The 17,159-nt window shown below is 46.7% G+C and overlaps 1 protein-coding gene across 1 annotated transcript in view; it reads left to right on the top strand.

Annotated features, from left to right (window-relative positions):
- The window catches only part of GLP2R (glucagon like peptide 2 receptor), a 49,913-nt gene that overhangs the window by 19,907 nt on the left and 12,847 nt on the right, over positions 1 to 17,159 (top strand). The window contains exons 5-10 of the mRNA XM_059668617.1: positions 1,993 to 2,099; positions 4,083 to 4,236; positions 6,313 to 6,472; positions 7,404 to 7,464; positions 9,325 to 9,394; positions 10,914 to 11,002. Coding sequence (XP_059524600.1) covers positions 1,993 to 2,099; positions 4,083 to 4,236; positions 6,313 to 6,472; positions 7,404 to 7,464; positions 9,325 to 9,394; positions 10,914 to 11,002 — 641 coding nt within the window. The remainder of the gene's footprint in view (positions 1 to 1,992; positions 2,100 to 4,082; positions 4,237 to 6,312; positions 6,473 to 7,403; positions 7,465 to 9,324; positions 9,395 to 10,913; positions 11,003 to 17,159) is intronic.

The raw sequence follows: 17,159 nt of genomic DNA, 5'->3' as shown, positions 1-17,159 counted from the left end.
TCCAGAAACAGACCCACACATATAAAGGAATTTGATTTTTTACAGAAGTGCCAAGGCAATTCGAAGGGGAAAGAATAATCTTAGCAGCATATGGTTCCAGAGCAATTGAATATAAAAAACCAACTTCTATCCTTACCCCACACCATGAATGCAAATGAAATAGAAATAGATCACAGACCTAAATGTAAGAGCTTAATCTATTAAACTTCTAGGAAAAAAAAAACATAACTGAAAATCTTAAGGCCCTTGGTACAGGTTTTAAAAATAGGATAGAAAAATAAAAAGTTGATAAATTGGACTTCATATAAAAAAAACTTCTGCTCTTCTACAGACACTGTTAAAAAATAAAAAAGGCAAGCCACAAAATGAGAGAAAATACTTGCAAAACACAATCTGACAAGAGATTTATACCTAGACTATATAAAGAACACTTACAATGAGCAATTAAGACAAATAATTCAATTTAAAAGATGGAACAGATACTTTACCAAGTAAGATATACAGATGGAAAATAAGCACGGAAATTATTCTCAACATCATCAATCGTTCGAGAAGTTCAAATTGAAATCACAATAAGACACGGCTACACCCCCATTAGAATGGCTAAGATTTAAAAGACTGATGATATGAAGTGTTAATAGACTCTAGAGCAGCTGGAACTCTCATACATCGCTGGTGGGGATGTAAGTTGATAGGACTCCATTAGAAAACAGCTCGGCAGTTTTGTAAGAAGTTAAAACATACACCATCCTACTCCACCATTCTATGTCTAGGTATTTATCTGAGAGAAATGAAAATCTATGTCCATATAAAAACTTGTACAGAAATTTTTATAGCAACTTTATTTGTAAAAGCCAAATTCTTAAAACGATCCAAATGTCCATCAATAGGCGAGTGGACCAATAAATGGTGGTGCATTCCCAATGGAATGCCACTCAGCAATAAACAAGGAATGGGCTCTGACCTGGATGAATCTCAAAATAATTATTCTGAGGGAAATAAGCCTTGCAAAAAAGAGCACGTATCATAAAATTACATTTTATATAGAATTTTAGAAAATGTAAACTAACCTTTAATGACAGAACACAGACCAGTGCTTGCCGGGACGTGGATGGCAGGAACAGTGAAAGGAGAGGTATCACAAAGGGTCACAGAACCTTCTGGGAGGTGATGGAAATGTGCATTGTCTTGAATGTAATACTAACGTCACAGATATATTCATGTCCAAATTCATCCAGGTTTAGACTTTAAACATGTGCAGGTTACCGTACATCAAGTTTACTTTAATAAAAGGGATATGCAGAGAAGTGTAGCCATAATTTAGCAGATAGTAAGTATTTACTGTGGGATTTAAAAATAAATTTACTTAAATACACCATCAAGATTTTGTTTGTAAATACATTTCGTAGAACCCACAGCATCTTGATGGTGCTATGTATGACAGGCTGAATGAAAAGGTGAGATTCCATTGGAAAATCTCACTTAACAAAACAGAATTTCCAGTAAGTTATCCTCTTTTCACAATCAGGCTACCCTGGGACTCAGAGAAAATATTCCAGTGATTTGTAAGGTCTTTGTCTAAGAGGTCATCTATGAAAAGTTACTTTAGGAAGGAGACATCCCGTTGGAAACCTGGTTCCGTCTGAGAGAGAGAGAGAGAGAGAGAGAGAGGAGAACCATTATACTCTAGGGACAACACACCAGGGGCAAAGATCCTGCCTTCATTCCCAAGGTTCCCTCTTGGCCTGGCACAATTCTTCTATGACACTGTGACTCTTGGCGCACCAATGCTGGGCTGTGGGACCAGCCGTGAAGGTGAGCCCCAAGGTGGGCTCTTCACTCATCAAGGCGCCGTGGCCTCTGAGTTCTTTACTTGGGTGTCAACAAGGTGGGGTGCATGCCTAGAACCTTGGTGGTCTGGGCATGGAGCTCGGGGGTGGAGACCATAGCCATCTAGCTTGGTGATCATGGCTGCTCTTCCTCTGTGCTCAGGTGGAACACCACACCTTGCTGTCCACCTTGCAGCTGTTGTACACCGTGGGCTATTCCCTCTCCACTGTCGCCCTCCTCCTGGCTCTCACTCTCCTCCTGTTTCTTCGGTGAGTGGAACTCTGCGGGCGTGTGTTCAGGCGTGTGCCCTGGAGCTTGCGCACTGGCTACCTCCAGAATGCAGTAGAAGAGTGGGCCGGGTGCGGGCCTGGCTCATCAGAGCTGGAAAGGGGTCTGAGGGAGTTCCTAGTCCACCCATGCCCTTTCCAGAGGAAGGGGGTGAATATCAGAGGTCCACTGAGAGCCACGGAGTCACCCCAGTCACCAAGCACAGTGAGAGCTGGAATCTGGGGTCCTAACTCAGCTTTTGCCTCCTTTGGGTTGGATAACCTATGTGCCGGGCCCTGCTCCAAAGTCCTAATCACGCCCATTGCTACCACAGCCGGTTCTCACCACAGTGCTGCCAGAGGCATTATTTTTACAGCAGAGATTAAGAAAGCTCCCCAAAGCAGATGAATGAGGGCTAGAGGTGGGATTTCAGGCTCCAATTAGCTGTGTTTCCTGGTGCCCAGGCGCTGTCCTAAGCATGTTACATGCGCTGAGTCATTTAAATCTCATCCTGATCCGAATCAAGCTGAGTTCTGATTCTAGGGGATTAGCGCTGTTATTACCCCATTTTGTAAGTGAGTTACTGAACTGTGGAGAGATCGAGGAACTGGCCCAAGATCGCACAGCTGGTGAGCGATGGAGCCACGACCACAACCAGGCAGCCCAGCGCCTCAGCATTTTCACTCCCTAATACTCTCTGTCAGAACCCAAGCCTCTGTGCATTTTATTAAATCACGTTTTTAAAAATTCCCCGAGTGAGACATTTATAGAGCCACAGGGGGGCCCTCTCAGGCTCTTTCGGGAACATCACTGAGCACATAACAGGGCAGAAGGAGAGTTTGGCACGGAAGCAGGAGACCTGATGGGGACCGTGGAGACCTGGATGCCAGCTCCAGAGCAGCTCCCCTCCTCGGCTCTCCACGCCCAGGTCTGGCCCTCCCTGACCCTTAACCTCAGGGTGGTCGCTGGCTCCTGGAGCAGGGTAGCGACTTTCTGCTCCAGGGAGAGCAGTTCCTGAACAACAGGAGAATCGCACAGCCCGGGCCCACTGCTGCGGTGACCACCTCCACTCACCTTCCCAAAGTCTCAGACCCGAGCCAGGAGAAAGGCGCTGCCCGGCGCCGCAGGGAGTAAATTCAGCAGAACCCGGGTCAACCAAGTGTCCGTTTGTCTGAGGCACTGGGCAGAGTAAGGCCCCGTCCCTGCCCTGGAGTAGTCCCCAGTCTAGCTAGGGAGAAGGATGCATACATGCTGAAGTGCAAGGACCTGCTTCAAATCTGCCTTCAAATTTAGAAAAGACGAATAGCTCTAAAGCAAGGCATGTGCCGCCCAGGGGCCCAGGCAGGGCTGTGAGAGCCGAGTGATGCAGCTTTCATCAGCCAGGGCAAGGCGAGCTGCGGGAGGCTCCAGGCGGGTGAGGAGGAGGCAAGGAGAGCTGACCATTTCTGGGTGCTTGTTCTGTGCCTAAGTGAGTGCCTGTGTGAGCACTTCTCACCCAGGAACTGCCTGAACCCTCCCGCAGCCCTGGGAGGCAAGCACTCTTGTTCATTCAGGCCGCAGAGCCTGGGAGAACCTTACGTTACAGCCTCAGAGTTTCCGGGTTCAAATCTCAGCTCTACCGCTTACTGCTCTGGGACTTTGGACAAGTGACTTAACCTTCCTGCCGTGATCTCCCCAGTAGTAAAAATCAGGGCAATAATGGTACCTACTCCTTCAGAGGTTGGAAGGAGCAAGGGTACCCACAGGCACTGGCTTGGGACATAGCGGCATATGTGGGCCATGTTATAAAGGTGTTAGCTATCATTATCCTCGAATCGCGGTTGAGGAAAATGAGTCGCAGAGCAGTAAGGTCACATCTCCCAGCCAGCCCGCTCTGGAGCCTCCACCGAGCCTCCAATCTGTAGTGGGTACGCAGTGTTTCAGGCACAACCTGCTGGCCGGCACCGCCTTTCCTAAGAGAAGGAACGCGGTTTCCTCCCGCACAGAAAGCTCCACTGCACCCGCAACTACATCCACATGAACCTGTTTGCTTCCTTCGTCCTGAAAGCCCTGGCCGTGGTGGGGAAGGACATTGTCTCCCACAACTCTTACTCCAGGAGGCCCGACACCGAGAGGGAGTGGGTGTCCTACATGTCCGAGGTATGTCCTCCACCGGTGGGTCCGTGCGGGGACAGAGGGCAGGGAGGGGGGCTGGAGAGGGAGGAGGGAGATAAAGGGGGCCAGACAGGCATCACCTCTGGGAGTGGGGCAGGGTAAAGAGAACCAGCAGCAGAAACTTCACTGTGGGGCTGCTGAACAACCCTGGGGTGGGAAATGTCTTCGTCTGCACATACAAGAAGAACGAAACCAGATCCATCTTTTTTATGATTACTATTTTGTTGTTGTTGTTGTTGTTAATCCTCACCCAAGGATATTTTCCATTGATTTTTAGAGAGAGTGGAAGGGAGAAGGAGAGACGGAAATATCAATGTGAGAGAGACGCATCGATAGGTTGCCTCTTACACGCACTCCCATCAGGGCCGGGGGACCTGCAACCAAAATACTTGGCCTTGACCAGAATCGAACCCGGGACTTTTCAGCCTGTGGGCTGACGCTCTATTCACTGAGTCAAACAGGCGAGGGCTATTTTTATTATTTTTATTAAAGCAGCAAAGCTTTTCCACATTGAAATCTGCATCTGTGGACATGGTTTTTCCTTTATCCTGTTAATGACGAACGCAGTAGCCTGTCAAACTAACTGCATTCCTGGAATGAACCCAACTAGGTTCTGACTCATCGTTCTTCCTTTTCTATCGCTGGATCCCGATGGCTAATACTGTCTTTGGTTTAGCCTTTCTCACCTACATTCGTGAGTAATTTTCTTTTCTTGTAATGCCTTTGTTAAGCTTTTGGATAAAGTTTATGCTGACCTCTTAAATCGGACTTGTTCCCTCTTTCTCTAGTCTCTGGAAGAGTTGATTGAAGATCGGTATTATTTCTTCCTTAAATGTGTGCTAGATTACACCAGGGAAGCCATGTGGGCCCAGAGTTTTGTTTATTGGGAGGCTTTTAATTATAAACTAATTATGTCTCATATTTACATTTTCTATTTCTTCTGGTGTCACAAGGTAAAATTTATGTTTTTCTAGGAATTTGTCTACTTCACCTAATATTTTATTTATTTATTTTTTTAAAATATATTTTATTGATTTTTTACAGGGAGGAAGGGCGAGGGATAGAGAGTTAGAAACATCGATCAGCTGCCTCCTGCACACTCCCCACTGGGGATGTGCCCGCAACCAAGGTACATGCCCTTGACCGGAATTGAACCCGGGACCCTTTAGTCCGAAGGCCAACGCTCTATCCACTGAGCCAAACCGGTCAGGGCTACTTCATCTAATATTTTAAATTTACTGGCATAATATTGTCCATAGCTTCCTGAGGTCTTTAAAGGTCTATTGCGTCTGTAGTGGTGTTCCTTTCTTCCGTTCCGGATATTGATCACTTTAGTTTCACTCTCTTCCTCTGCCCCCTTTCTTGTCTTTGACTCAGTTTTATTAGATTTTCCAAAAACAGAACTTTTGGCATTGTTGATTCTCTTTATTTTATGTTCTCTATTTCATTAATTTCCACTTCCATCTTTATTATTTTTTTATGTGCTTTTGTTAGGTTTATTTGCTGTTCTTTTTCTGACATAATATTTAAGGTAATTGATTTTCAGCTTTTTGCTTAAATTATGTAATTAATGCATTTAAGGCTACATGTTTCATTCTGAGTGTGGAATTAGCTGCATAGCACACATTTTGACATGCAGTATTTTCCTTTCATTCAGTTCAGAAGGAAGTTCTAATCTCTGTTATCATTTCTTCTTTGATTCATGAGTTATGTAGAAGTTTATTTCTTCATTTCAATCATTTGCAGATTTTTTTGGTTGTTGATGTCTAGCTGAATTGAACTGAGATCAGAGAATAAACCCTTTAGTTTCTTTAGGGAAGTTGCTGATGAGATTCCTCTGTTTTTGTTTGTCTAAAACTGTCTCAAGTGTCAAGGAAGAGGCTAGGGTTTGAAACCCACATGAAGCCCTCCTGCACAGTTTGATATTGTGGTCACCTGTCTGAGAGGGAGAGAGGGGAGCCAGGAGGGAGGGGTTCTGCTCAGGGAGGCCCTTCTCCACCCTCCTGTGGCCCCGACTCTGGGGGAGCCTGGGCCCAGCTGCGGGCGCTCTGTCCTCTGCAGATTTCCACCTCCTGCCGCTCCGCCCAGGTTCTGCTGCACTACGTCGTGGGCGCCAACTACTCCTGGCTGCTGGTGGAAGGCCTGTACCTCCGCACGCTGCTGGAGCCCACGGTGCTCTCTGAGAGGCGGCTGTGGCCCACGTACCTGCTGGTGGGTTGGGGTGAGTGATGTGAGCCCCCAGCCTCTTTTTCTGGGGGCTCTTCGGATCATGGGGGCCCAGTAGAGCCTTTGGCCAGAGTTAGACACCCAACTGGAGTGTGCAAGCAATGCACACGCACACACAAACGTGCCGCAGACCCAACGCACACATGCAAACACTGGTAGAATCGTGACATTTCTCCTACCCTGTCCCCAGGGTATTGGGCTGCTCAGGACGTCATAACAAAATGCCATAGACGGCACGGCTTATACGATGGACAATTACTTCTCACAGTTATGGGGGGTGGGAAGCTTGGAATCAGGGTGCCAGCATGACTGAGTTCTGGCGACGGCCGTCTTTCTGGCTTGCAGACAGCTGTCTTCTTGCTGTCTTCACATGGTGGGGGGTGGAGGAAGCGAGAGAGAGCCTCTTCTTTCAAGGGCATTGATCCCATCATGATGACACCCCTGCCTCCCCGCACCTCTTCCAAATTCAGTTACCTCCAAAGGTCTCATCTCCAAATATTACTTTATTACGTTGGGGTATGGCTTCAACATATTAATTTGGGGGCAGGGAGGAGAGACATAAACCATAACACTAAGTCTTCAAGATGAGGTCTGGAACCCCTGCTGCCACAGCTTCTGGGGAATGTGAGGCCGCAGAATTCAGAGGAAATGACCTTGGCCTTCAGTTCAGAATATCTTGGTTAACGTCTCTGAATTGACTCCAAGCTGCTTTGTGACATGTGACAAGTCTGTCCTCTCTGCTTCCTGGTTTGCTGACAGTGAAGGGCTATATGCCACGCTAGGTCTATAGCCCTTGCAGCCCACCGTGCTATGATGTTCGGGCTTTTGTCAGATTCAACCAGCAGTGCTTGGCCCATCAGGCTGGGGCGGGGACAGGCAAGTTTGGCCAACCAGCAACTAACTGCACTTGCCTGTTCTCTCCCCAGGCTTCCCACTCCTGTTTGTTGTGCCCTGGGGCATCGCCCGTGCGCAGCTGGAGAACACAGGGTAGGCAATTCGTCTGTTTTCTCACTTCCATGAGCCAGTCATTCCCAAATATGCCCAAACGCAAGGCTACACATCATTTTTCCCAGAGACCACCCACCCCCTTCCATTTTGGCCATCTAAAATATACCTAGTGGGGGACTGGGTGGGGGTGATGGTGAAGGGATTGAGCGAAAAGAAAAATAAAGGGAAAAAACTCATGGACATGGACAACAGTGTGGTGATTGCCAGGGGCTGAGGGGTAGGTAGAGGACAGTATAGAGGGGATAAATGGTGATCAATGGAGACTTGACTTGGGGTGGTGAATACACAGTACAGTGTACAGATGATGTGTTGTGTGCACCTGAAACCTGTATAATTTTGCTAACCAGTGTCACCCCAATAAATTCAATAAAAAGGAAAAAATTAAAAATAAAATATATCTAGGAATGTAGATAAAAATAATCAAAGATTTTCCTTACAGCTTATTAAGTCATACCTGCAGATTAGCACAAAATTAGCTAGAACAAATTAGAAAATAACACAAAAATTTGCTGCATACCTTATCCGTGACCTGGGTATATAAGCATACAGGTATAAGAATGGTTATTGCATCATAATTCAAAGTGGGAGAAAAAAAAGCAAAGTGGAAAGGGTGGAAGTGGTCAAAAGATTCAAAATTCTGGTTATAAATGAAGAGTCCTGGGATGTAATGTACAGCATGGTGACTATAGTTAACATAACTTTATTGTGTATTTGAATGTTGCTAAGACAGTGAGTCTTAAAAGTTTTCATTATAAGAAAAAAAATCATAACCATGTGAGGTGATGGAGGTTACCTAGACTTATTGTGATGATCATCCTATATAATAAAAGCATAATATGCTAAGTGTCCGACCGATCTGTCGACTGTTCGGTCGATCGCTGGACCAGTCGCTATGATGCACAGGGGGCAGATGCTCTGACTGGTAGGTTAGCTTGCTGCTGGCGTTCGGCCAATTGGGGATTGGGCTAGAGGGCTGGACATACCCTGGAGTCCTCCCATGGTCCCTCCCCAGCTGGTCAACCTCCCACAGTCCCTTCCCGACTGGGCAGCCTCCATCGGCCCTGATTGGGACTGAGTGAGATGGATCTGATTGGCCCTGATCACCAGCCAGGCCAAGGGACCCCACCCGTGCATGAATTTGTGCACGAGGCCTCTAATTTCACTATATTTATATAGTAAATCATCACGTTGTACACCTGAAACTAATATAATGTTAATCTGGCAATTATATTTCAATTTAAAAAATAAAACAAAAACCTCTGTTTTCTCATTGTATCGTGTCATAAAAATAGTGTGGCTTCCTCAGAGGGTTATTGTGAGGATTAAATAAAACAAAAAGACCCTGAACATTCATCAATACAGAAATTAATGAATAAATTGTGACCTACCTATATTGTGGAATATTATGAGACTACTGAGAAAACATGTTAATTCTATATCTTCTGACTTCTAGGGGCTGAATCTCAATAGCACATTGTTAAGGCTGTTGCTGAATAATGCTTATGATCCCATGTGATCCCATTTTTTTCTCCAAATAATCCACCATCAAAAAGTCCTTTATGTAATTAAGAATTTATATTTCCATGAATACAAGACAGGTGTAGGAGGACATACACCAAGCTTTAGCATCGAGGAGCACTTTAGTGGTTAGAAAAGTCAACACTACTGTACTTGTAGGAAGGATTGTGAGTCCTCTCTTCTTCTCTTCCACCCCTCAGGAGAAGATGGCTTGAAGGTAAGTCTTGAGTATGAGCATCCTTTTTCCAGAGGTCATGCAGCTTTTGCATTCAACCTTACCTCGATTTAAAGTCTTCTTCTACTGTCTGCTCTTTGCTGTAGATGCTGGGTAAACAACCGAAATAAGGCAATCTGGTGGATCATCCGAGGACCCATGCTTCTTTGTGTAGCAGTAAGGACCATCCCATCTACCCTTTTCCTCCTCTGAGCTCAGCAGCTGTGGAGGACCATGCCCCCTCCCCCACCACCAAATTCTCTGGCTCAGAAAGAGCCCCTGGGCCAGATCCCTTGAGAAGGAGATGCTGAGCTGTGAGTAGGATCTGCTGAATGAAAAGGAACAAGTTAGAAACTTCTCTGTGTTCTGGTTCAGGACCCAAGTTCAGGGTTATATACAAGCCTCCTTCTCTCTGGGTCTTCAGACATGCCCTTGGTAACTACGGATTAAACGGTTGTGATGGGGATACAGGCGTATCCGCCACGGGCCAGCCCAGGGATAGCCTTGGGTTTTAACCCCACTAGTAGGAGGGAGGGGACACCCGGGAAGCTTCGTTTAGGGAGGAAAACATAGAATCAAGATTGACCCAAAGCTGTGATGGGCGTGAGAGTCAGGAGATGCTGCTACTGTGAGACCCTGAGGAGTAAGAGCCTTTATTCCATGTGGCCCAGGATTTGGGGGCTGGGGAAGGAATGCTTGGCCCAAAGTCCTAAAGCTTTCTTGGAGAGAGAGAGAGAGAGAGAGAGAGAGAGAGAGAGAGAGAGAGAGAGAATATAGATAAATAGATAAATAGACAGACAGACAGACAGATACCAGATGGAAGCCATCCTTTTGAGGACCTAGCCTTAGAAGACACATAGATAGCATCACTTCCACCATATTTTTTTCTTTAGATGCCAATAACGAAACCTAGCTCACACTCCAGAGGGAAGGGGGGACCTTAGGCTCAGCCTCTTGATGGAAGAGGCGTCAAAAATTCTGTAAACACATTTTAAAATTTCTACCAAGGCTGATAATGAAGAGCTGGCTTTTCCTAGTTCATGCAGTTGTGGGAAGTAGTCCAGATAGCGGAGAACATGTACTTTCCAGTGAACTCTGGGGCAGCAACAGGATCTCAAAATCAGACACCAAGAGCTCTGGAGTTCTTTCCAGAAGGGAGGCTGTGGCAGTTGTTTTCAAGTGCAGGGAGGTTTGGAATCACATAAATCTAGATTTAATTACCGACTCAGCCACTTACCAGCTGTGCCACCTTGGAAACTGCACTTGTCTCCTCTGTGCCTCTGTTTCCTCATTGTATCGTGTCATAAAAATAGCGTGGCTTCCTCACAGGGTTATTGTGAGGATTAAGTAAAATGATGTTTGGACAGTTAGCCAATGCCTAGCATGGTAAGTGCTCAATAAACATTAGATAATGATGATAATGTACGTGTCCTTCTGCCTTCCTCGGACGACTGTAGTGGTGGGCATTCCTGAGGCAGAAGAATAAACTAAATGACGTTTCAGGACCCTTCCCAGGCTTTCGGTGGAGGTGGCCTTAGGGAGAGTGGGGTTTACTGCAAGCTCTTTCTACCTCACCGCTGACTGCCAAGTTGCCCCCCGTTTACCTGGACAGGGATCTGATGGCCAGGCCCAGGGTGACCTCGCTATTCATAGCCACATGGACTCCATCACTTACCCTTGTCTGCTTTTTTTCAAGGTCAACTTCTTCATCTTCCTGAAAATTCTCAAGCTTCTCATTTCTAAGCTCAAAGCCCATCAAATGTGCTTCAAAGATTACAGATACAGGTGAGTAGCCTGAGGTCCGTATCCAGTAGTCTAAGACTGTTGTGACCCCTCTGGCTGTTCTGGCCGATGCCTGGGGTGTGTGGGAGGGAATGAGTTACATTAGTATGTTTATCTCCTCAGGCAAGGGTGTCAGGGAGAACCCCTCTGAGAAAGGAGTCATGGGATCATGTAGGGCTTTTGCCAATGGTGAGGACTTCCTGGCCCCAGGAAAATGAAGTAAGTGGTGAGTTGTCAAGGGCACACACATCCCCCCAGTAGGAAACTGTTGAGATGCTCCTAAGAATGGCTGGTTTACAGGGAAAGGGAAGAGCCACGTGAAGGGAAGTTAGTCACCTATCTTTGGGAGGGATTTGAGGTCACAGAATAAAAGACATATTCATAACTCAGAAGAGAATAGTTGGGTATTTTTGAAACCTTGGGATATCAGACCACAAACGTTTGAAGTCCCAGGAAATGCATTCAGCGCACAGTCACTCTTTCTTTGTGACGTGCCTTTGCTGTGTCCCATCTTCTGCTTTCCACCGTGACAGTAGTCCCAGTTCACAGCAAGTCAGGTCACAGGTACTGAGATCTGCATTGCTGCAGATACACATGAATGAATAAATGAAGGAACAAATAAACGAATAGGTGGCATAACAAGATCTCTCCTTCCTTTTCCAGTTACTCTTTACTGTCTATGAGACTTGTCCACTTCAGCAGGGCTCTTGGGAAAGGACTGTTTTAACTCAAAAAGGTAGCACTCAGAGTAGGGATTCTAGTCCACATGGTAGGACAGAGGCGTGGGTGTGAGTGGGGATGGCTATAGCTCTGTTTCTCACTCGCCTAGGCCAAAACGGGGCCTGACCCAGGTGTGTGGGAAGGTAGTTTTTCCCTTTACTTGACAAACATTTAACGAATGCCTCCAGTGTGTCTGAAACTGTGCTGGGAACAAAAGGTAAAGACGATGTGGACCCTGACAGCGAGGAGCAAACGCTCACTTGCCAAGTATTGGGACGTTGGTATGGAGCTCGAGTCAGCAGGGCTGATGCTGGCCATGACCTCAGACTCACTGACTGACGTTGGTCAAGTCACTTGGCCTCTCTGGGCCTGTTTTCTGGTGTGTAAAGTGAGAGTCCACACCAGGTTCCCCTCCCCCTCGTTATGAGGATAAAGGAGGCCATAGACACAGGTGTCCCAGTCTAATCAGATGTGGTGAGTGGTATTTGCCCAGGACTCAAGCCCCGAATCCTACCCACCTCCAGGAGGTCAGAAGAATAAACACATGTGGTTCAGGACTGGGAAAATATACACTGTAATTGGCCCAACTATTTTGCAAACACCCCAGCCCTGGGCCACTTGGGCTGGCCTGGACCACACAGGGCCTCCCTGTCCTTGGCGCCTCTGATCGAGCCTCCAAGTGCCTGACAGTTGCTTTGGCTCCTTTCCCAAGGCCCAGCCTCTCTTGCCACTCTCTGAGGGGGAGGCCCCAGGCCAAGAGCAGAGCTGCTCTAGTCTCCCCTGTGCGGGTCCATTCAGGGGGAGCCATTCTCTCACGAACTCCCTGGGAACCCCACAGAGGACAGCATTCCCGAAGACTTTCCACAAAGGCTGGGCGCCTAAACCCTGTCACGTTGTGCCCCCAAAGCCCACCATGTACCACTTGGTCCCCGTGCTCCAGGCCCAGAGCAGTCCTTCTAATAGCTTTCCATCTAATCGCTAAGTATCTCCTGACACTCGGCCAAAAACACAGGCTGGTGAGCCTCCACGGAGTGTTCTGACTCAGGGAGTGCGGGATGGAGTCCGTCGTTGGGCTTTTCACCGTCGACTTCTCCAGGAGATTCTGATACACAGGCAGAGGGGGGACCACCGGATCAGGTGCTCTAGAGCAGTGGTTCTCACCCTTCCTAATGCCGTGACCCTTTAATACAGTTCCTCATGTTGTGGTGACCCTCAATTTCATTGTTACAAATTGAACATAATTAAAGCATAGTGATTAATCCCAAAAACAATATGTAATTATATATGTGTTTTCCGATGGTCTTAGGAGACCCTTGTGAAAGGGTCATTCCACCCCCAAAGGGGTTGCGACCCACAGGTTGAGAACCGCTGCTCTAGAGAAACCAGGCCTGGATTGCCCGGTAAGGCCATGGCAAATGTGTTTCTAAGCAGCCTTGATACCTCTTTCCAAGGTCTCCTTCAGAGTTATCCAAGACAGTGGTTTCCAAACCTTTCTGGTCATGCATCTCTATTAGTACAGAAATTGCGAGCATGACCCTCATCATATATACACATGGTCTGTGGAACTGTTACATACATTATAACATACACCAAAAAATAGAAAAGGATAAAGGATGGGTAAAAATTAATATACATCGAACTTCTACTACCTTCTTTAGTTCTGTTTTTTGTTTTTTTTCTAACAGCACTGGAGTGTGCCACCCCATTGGGAGCAAGGATTGAGGGAAGTGGGACTAAAGATACTGGGGAGGCCCTCAGGGCTGAGCAGTGATTTAGGCCTGGCTATTTTGGGGAGAGAAAGAGTAACTGTGCCTGACGCACTCCATGCGTCTGAAAACTTCTTTTTCCTTTCCCCACTCTTGTGTGAGGAAAAAGCTTGAAAAGAGAAACGTGGGTTCATGCCTACCGGGAGGCCTCCCAGGATGAGACACCTCATCCTGGCAAGTTTGCTTCCACCTGGGACTGTACTGAGTGTGCAGGGGACCAATGAGTGTGCCCGAGGGCTGAGACTTTGTAGGGCTGACTGATGCCCCCTGAACTCACAAGAGACTAATATATAAACCAGACTATACACCTATTTATTCGTAGGGACTGTGGAAGGTGGGGGTGGGGTGGAGGCTCCTTCTAGTGCCCCCAGTCTTTGCAAAGTTGACACCAGAAGATCCAGAAACACAGTGCAGTCACTAGAACGTCATTGGTGATCACGTCATCCAAGTAGAGTAATTGGTGATGAAGGATCCTTGATGGTGGCCTGCGCAACCACCACTGTCCTCTGGTCCCACCTGCCTGGTGAGGGGAGGGTCACTCCTCAGTCCCCACAGGTAGAGCTGGCTAAGGCCTGAGACCCTCCTGCTTTTCTGTAGTATTTGCTGCCATTTGGGTTGGCCATCTGCTTTCTGTTCACTGACTTCCAATTGCAGAGTGCAGTGAAATCGATTAGCCTGTGCCTATTCATTAGCAAAATGTCAGGGCCCTATCTCTCAGGACACACCCAGGCCACCTTAGTTTACGCCCTGGGCTGGTGAGTCCTACAGCAGCGATGAACACGTTCGCCCACTCTTCTCTCCAAGCAGTGCTAGCGTTCTCATTTCCAAGTTCTGAGAGGGCTGCTTCTGGTTACCTCATGGGCCATCAGCACCCCAGCTCACACTGTCTCTTCCACGCTGGAAGGTTCTCCCCTGCACCCCCCTCCATGTTTGTTTTCTATGAGAGCCCTCTGCTAGGGTAGGGGGAAGGGGGTGACAGGGCCTCGTGCATTTTTGTACAAACTCCGGTAGGAACAGTCCTACCTCCAACTCTCCCAGATTTTGAGAACTTTCAGGAAGTCGCTCTCAAGAATTGATCCCCCTCCAGGAGTCTATTTTAGGAAAGTTTAAACTAAACACATTTAGACCTTGCCAAAGAGGCAAGCTGCTAGGACCTGGGGAACCTTCTGTAGGCCCAGCCCTTGTTTCTAAGCTTCTGCTCCTCAAGTGGAGGCAACTGTAACCAGCCTCAGACTGGGCTGGGAGGGACAGCTGGGCCCCACCTGCAGGCGAGCAAGGCCCTGGGATGCCCACAGACACCTCTGCGTGGTCCGTGATCTCTGTCCTTCGTGGTTCCAGCATGGCGGTGGCTCACTGCCTCTAGATCAGTGGTTCTCAACCTTCCTGATGCCGCGACCCTTTAATACAGCTCCTCATGTTGTGGTGACCCCCAATTTCATTGTTACAAATTGAACATAATTAAAGCATAGTGATTAATCACAGAAACAATATGTAATTATATATGTGTTTTCCGATGGTCTTAGGTGACCCTTGTGAAAGGGTCGTTCGACCCTCAAAGGGGTCGCGACCCACAGGTTGAGAACCGCTGCTCTAGATAAACCATCTTAACCATCCATGTGATGGGTGGGGCAGAGCGCTTATGGATTCACAAAGGAGAATCATTTAACATGCTAAACCCCAGAGCCCTTCTTGAAAGGACTTTCTGGCGGGCAAAAATGAAAAATATCACAAATGGAAGTAAAATTGATCAAAGTCATTGAGGTTGTAAGCAGCTTGAGGGTAGGGAGGGCTTCTTTAAATATTAGGATAGCTAAATTTTAGTGATCATTCATTATGTAGCAAATACCATTTATTTGGAGGGTTTACCATGTGTTAATCCTTATGATGACATTTCCAGTTGTTATTATTAGTAGTAACATTTTATTTTTATTTCAATATTTTATATTATATTAGTATTTGTATAGTCCTCATTTTTACCGATAAAAAGGTTAAATAATTTGCCCAAGGCCACACTGCTAGCAATTGGTAGCATTGGGATTTGAACCCAGGCCCCAGATACTCTACTGCTTTTGACCCTAGCTCCCCTTTCTCCACTGTAAATATTTATTGAATAGCTAAATGACTGCAATAAACTAAGCCATTTGGTGTGGCTGTTTTTAAAGATTTTTAATTGATTTTTAGAGAGGAAAGGAGGGAAGAGAAAGAGATACATGGATGTGAGAGCAATACATTGATCAGCTGCCTCCTGCACTCCCCCTACCAGGGATTGAGCCTGCAACCTGGGCATATGCCCTGACTAGAATCGAACCTGACACCTTTCAGTCACAGGATGGCATCAACCAACTGAGCCACACTGGCCAGGGCAAACTCAGTAATTTAAATAAACAAATGATTAAATTTGAAAAATAAGCATAAACCCAGTTCATAAGAGTAAACTGCTATAAATATTTATGGATTTTTATCTGAACAGGAACACAAATAGTACTTTGCCTAAGGAGAAGTTAGAATGAGGTGAGGCGACACCCATCCCAAGAAGTGGGGGTTACTAAAACACTCCAGAACTTTATGAAATGTGGTCATTCTTTAGAAACCATCCCATGCTAAATGGGAGGTCTTGGATTGGATCCTGTTATGAAAAAAACACTAGCAGAAAAACTGCTGAAATCCTAGTAAAGTCTGGACTATAGTTATTAGTCACCTACCCATGTGGGTTTCTCAGTTTTGACAAACATATGTGATTTCTGTAAGATCTGAACATTAGGGGACACGGAGTGAAGGGTATCCGGGAACTTTCTGCACTATCTTGGCTACCTTTCTCCACATGTAAAATTATTCTGAAATAAAAACTTTATTTAAAAATATAATGCTGGGGTGGGGACTGGGTGGAGGGGCTTCATGGGGAAAGAGAGGGGACATCTGTAATACTTTCAACAATAAAGATACAAAAAACCCCATAATGCCCTAGAAGCCCCTAAGAATAAGTTGATGGTAAGACAGGGGGTCTGAGGGGTCCAGAGCAAGGGTCACAAACTCAAACACTTGCGAGGGCCCAGCAGGCAGGTTGGGGGGTGGTAAGCATGTTCCCCCTAAAGGGACAGCCACCACCAGGCTGTAGCTGACGATTGCCGGGCAGGCATTTGGGCCTGATCTCCTCATTTTTTCAGAAGAAGCTGGAAATCTGGACATCATTGCTAAAGTCTCCTTAGCAATTAAAGGTGGCTTCAGTAACAAAAATCACTTCCTACAGCTCATGTTGCCACTGCAACCTCCGAGCGAGAGGGCTTTAAAGCACTCCTGGCAATTCTAAACAACAACAATAAAAAACTCTTGAAATGGACTCTCCGTGGGAGACCTTCCTGTTTGCTTAGCTCAGTGCCGTGCTGTGTGGGTGGACCTGTGGGTAGCAGAGCATGTGAGCGTGGCACAGGCCAACCACATAACCAGGCCTGTGTCTCAGGCTCCCACTCCTTGGCCGCTCTTTTTTCTTTTCTTTTTTAAATATTTTTATTGATTTCTTTACAGAGAGGAAGGGAGAGGGATAGAGAGTTAGAAACATCAATGAGAGAGAAACATCGATCAGCTGCCTGGGGCACACACCCCCACTGGGGATGTGCCCGCAACCAAGGTACATGCCCTTGACCGGAATCGAACCTGGGACCCTTCAGTCCCCAGGC

The sequence above is a fragment of the Myotis daubentonii genome, chromosome 16 (assembly GCF_963259705.1).
Source record: "Myotis daubentonii chromosome 16, mMyoDau2.1, whole genome shotgun sequence".
Taxonomy (NCBI): Eukaryota; Metazoa; Chordata; class Mammalia; order Chiroptera; family Vespertilionidae; genus Myotis; species Myotis daubentonii.
Note: the sequence above shows the minus strand (reverse complement) of the source record. Positions and strands in the feature narration are given on the sequence as shown.